The sequence below is a fragment of the Lutjanus erythropterus genome, chromosome 9 (assembly GCF_056507025.1).
Source record: "Lutjanus erythropterus isolate fLutEry1 chromosome 9, fLutEry1.hap2, whole genome shotgun sequence".
Taxonomy (NCBI): Eukaryota; Metazoa; Chordata; class Actinopteri; order Lutjaniformes; family Lutjanidae; genus Lutjanus; species Lutjanus erythropterus.
The window spans coordinates 18,265,223-18,269,555 of NC_139325.1; the positions used below are offsets into that span (position 1 = coordinate 18,265,223).

At 39.0% G+C, this 4,333-nt stretch overlaps 1 protein-coding gene across 1 annotated transcript; it reads right to left on the reverse strand.

Moving 5' to 3' along the window:
• Positions 1 to 1,432: 1,432 nt before the first annotated feature.
• LOC146321253 (uncharacterized) lies at positions 1,433 to 3,490 on the reverse strand. The gene is made up of 3 exons (XM_084725648.1): positions 3,218 to 3,490; positions 2,396 to 2,522; positions 1,433 to 2,249 (listed from the first exon to the last, which is right to left on the reverse strand). The coding sequence occupies exons 1-3, from the start codon at positions 3,470 to 3,472 to the stop codon at positions 2,050 to 2,052; spliced, it is 582 nt and encodes a 193-aa protein (XP_084581774.1). The 5' UTR covers positions 3,473 to 3,490; the 3' UTR covers positions 1,433 to 2,049.
• Positions 3,491 to 4,333: the final 843 nt, after the last annotated feature.

Sequence of the window (4,333 nt, forward strand, 5' to 3'; positions counted from 1 at the left end):
TTGAGCCGCCACCTTGTGGACAACCTCCAGCACAGCGCCTAGTGAGTTCCTGTTTGTTTTCCATTTTCCTGTTGGAAATGGAACTAGTTTTTCATAACTCAAGTGAAATTAGGATAACAGGTGGATTAGCCATGTAGTAACATCATGAAAAATTAGCATATAACATTTTTAGAGACAAAATAACAGCTGCTCTTGGTAGAAATAATTTGATTCTTGTAAATGTTATCATAAAGAATATAGTCTAGATCTGCTCTACATAAAAAGTGCCCTGAAATAACTATTATAATTTAGCACTATACAGATGAATTGAATCAGTGTCTTCAGTGAAGCCTCATGCCACCAAATGATGTGATGACTTTTTACCAGCCTTTTTTCTATTAATTATTCCATGTTCTACACTTATTTTTGGAATTTATGGCGTGAATGTCTCGGAGATCTAAAATGAATCTGAATATGATTTCACTATGTGTATGGGCATGGTACTGGTAATTTTCTATGAAAATTTTCTCCTTTTTAAAAAACATATCTTTTTCTTTCATCATCATCCCAAAATTCTTGCCAGCCACACTTTTTGTATATGACCTTTTATTTGTATCATAACCTCAGCTACACTTAATGCCTACAGTGACTGCATCTGATAAATCTGACTTAGAACTGTGAGATGCTTGTATAATAGATTGGCATTTTAGTTTTTTATCAACTGTAAAGCAAAGCAACTCCACAAGTAAGGTCAGCTTAGTTTTAAGCAAAAAAGGCCCTTTGATTCCCTCCTTGGACACAGAAATAACAGCACACAGTCAGAATAGCATAACTTTGTTTTATTACAAAACATCTACTGAATCTGTATGTGTTTTATATTGTTCTTATAAAAAGAAAATTTCCTCTGTACATATAATGAAACCCAACAATATCCAGCTTTTTGAAGGGTTCTGACAGCTTATGAGTTGACAGTAAAATGACAGTTTTCATGCAGTCAACATTCTGACATATTATTAGTAGCTTTACATAGAAGCTAAAGTAAAATGTGTGAAACTTTCTTTTCACTTTTAGTTACCATTTATGACATGAAATACAGTAAATGAGCTAAATTCATGTTGCAAAAGAGACATTTCAGAACTGAAACTGAACCTTACTGTCAAAATATTTACGCCACCATTAGTGCTGTAGATCTACCAAGCAGTACTGTCAACACAAATGTCCTTTTATGTGAAATATCAAAGATTTCAATGGTGTTTCACCTTTTCCCCTAGTTGGTTTTAAATGAGCGTCCCTCGTTTAGCAGTAATACAGAGAAACTGCCAAATCATAGATGTTTTAATGGATTTAATAATGGAACAAAGTGTTTGTCTGCTTCTATTTTTATGGTATTGGTGGAGATTTAATGGTCCAAACATTTTCTCCACAGTTTAGTTGGTAGAAGTCAAATCACAGAAAGACATCATGGTGTACTTTGTAGAAGAGGAGCCGAAAAGAAAAGAACACAAAAACATTTGGATCTCCAGCCAGGCAGACCAAAACCACATTCCCCCTTTTAAAGCATTAACCGAACACCAGCAAAATTATGCCGTCTTTGCTGCACTGATCACATTATATGACCGTCTGTACGGCCAAGCTTCTTCAGATTTCTCAGGCATCTGCAACAACACTGTGTCCTGATCTGAGGTTTTGTCGACTATTTCCAAAAACTGCCAGTATAAAATCAGGGCTTAGATTTTGTAGTGTAAACCTGACATTATTTGCCCAAAGATGTTCAGTGAAGGTCATCTATTAATAAATAGTTCCATTAGAGCAGCTGAGGGCTTAATGGTTTGCTCTGGGGCACACTGAAGGAAGCTGTCCTGAAATGTTACCTTTTTTGGAGTACTTTCTTTGTTCTGGTACTTCAGGGATATTAAGACAAGTGTACTGCCAAATGGGAAACAGCTGGTTATAATCAAAGTTTTCAAGACATTTGTTCCATTCATAAGTCACCCCTTGACTCCTCTTTATGAGAAGGTTCCTGAAAAAAAAGACACAGCTGCTAATCCATGACAGAGACAGTCCTCAGAGTCACGTTGAATCCTCTGGTTTACAATCCACCACAGACAAGCTGCACTCTGAAGGGCCTTCCTCCTCGTCTTTAAGGCTGAGTCGAGGTCTCTTGGATGGTCTCTTTACTATCGTTGGTTGTAGCAACAGTAACGGACTGTCCAAAGGGAAGGCGATGGTGCACACTCCACAATTTCTGCTGGGCACTCTCACCTGGGTAGCTTCAGTGCACAGAGACAGAAATCAGAAGTCCAGTCAGTGATGTCTACATTGGCAGTATGAATGAACTCACTTACTATTACAGTAAGGCAGAGCAAAAACTAAACTAAATTTCATACAGGCCCTGATGACACGTATTACTACAAACCTTTGCTTCTGAAGTACTTCTGCACAGTTTTCATAGATAGCTGTATGCCGACAGATCGTGTCTGTGGAGGGTCAGTCTGAGAGCCTACGTCTCTTACAGGAGGCAAAATTCGACAAGAGCAGCCATCCTAAACAGTGACACAGGAAACAGTGACATTTTAACTTTATATCTATGCTGTATGACCTTTGATAAAGAAATGCCTCTAAAATATTAAAAACACACACTTCAGCATAATGACCAGTACACTATTCTCTTAAGTGTGTGCATTAATTAATATACTGTTGGTCTCCAAATGGCATGACTGACATTGCATCTCCCACAAGCTTGATTAGAACCAGCATTTAAGTCTGGAGCATTTAATGTTCTACAGTGATGTAATGATCCCTCCTTCTTTTTTGGTTTCCTTGGCTTGAGATGGGAAACAGCTCCAGAACAGCTGATCAGGTGGGAAGGATTAGTTCAATCTGCATGTTGAAGAAAACAAGGTTATCAAGAGACTGTGGGGTTCCCCTCAGACAAAGCTTGGAACAATGCACCAACCTCGCCCACCCTAGTTTACTTGCTTAGTTTTGTTCAATGCCTGGATGCCTATTGGATCAATGTGATCCCAGAGACAGTCAGCAGTTGAGACAAGATAGACTTAACTCAACTGACTGGTGTAGTTCAATTGTATAATGAAGGGAAAATGTCACACTTGCCCCTGGTCTCCCCTATCTTAAAATATTGAATTAGTATCTCAAAATGATGAGAAATGACCTGATGTGACAGTGTTCTGAGGTAATGTTCTTATTTTACACTGTCTGGGTGAGAGACATAACTCACCTGTCTGATCACTTTCGCAGGTGTAGGGATAGCATCAGGGTTCAGCAGGAGCAGTTTACCGAATCCCATCTCCACCTCTGCGTAATTGGAGAAACAGTCGCGTTCAAAGTGGAGGTTGCACACGTAGAGAGGAGCTGAAGGTATGTCGACCCGTCCTAAAGCATGCAGCCAGCGGCGCGCCATCACCGTGTTGGACGGTAAAGAGTGTAATCCATCCGTGCTTTTGCAGTCGGGATATGAGCATTTTCGTCCCATGTTTGACAGCTGACTTGAGAACAGTCTGTAGGAACAGCTAACCCAACCTAAAAACAACTTCAACTTCTTCTTCCTGCAGATTAACTGGCGGCTGGCAAGACAGTTATTTTTAATTTACCCCCACCTACTGGGCTGGAGAAGTTGCAGAAGTTGTGAGATCACAAAATACACAAATGTAATTAAATTTGTTCATTTTTTGTACTTCTACCTGTTGTTGTTGTTGGAGTGTTCACCCCATTTACTGAGGCTGTGAGTCATCCGCAGTGGGTTCAACTCACCTGTCTCTCCACCTGTCCTATAAATTAAAGGCATAAAAGCTGATTTTCAGTGTCTGAGCAAGTCTGCAGAAACCTGATGGTTTTCTGCAACCAACAAACATCATGCATCATTTAGTCATGTGATTATGTGAATGATTACTTGTTATGAATGTTACCCCAAATTGTTATTTAAATGCAGCACACAAGAGGCAACTGGACATCACCTAGCACATAATACCATCCAATCAGTGCACAGAGCGTTTAGTAAAATTTTCAACATTTGGTGCCACCTTCTGGACAAACTCCAGCACAGCAGTTCCTGTTGGAAGTAAAAAGGCACTTACTGTATTTGTCTATTTTTTCTGCACCAATGTTAACAAGACAAAGTCATGTACCTTTATTTTATGATAATTATAATTTCCTAAATCAATGACAGTATGTATGGTGTGATGTCATCTGATGTCGTTTTTATTACAAGTGATTATTTTTCTTTTCTTTTTTTTTACATATGCCTTCCTGTTTCACCATCATCCCAATATTCTTGTCAGTCACACTGTGTGTATGACATTTTGAGTCTTAAACTCAGCTGTACTCAGCAGCACTT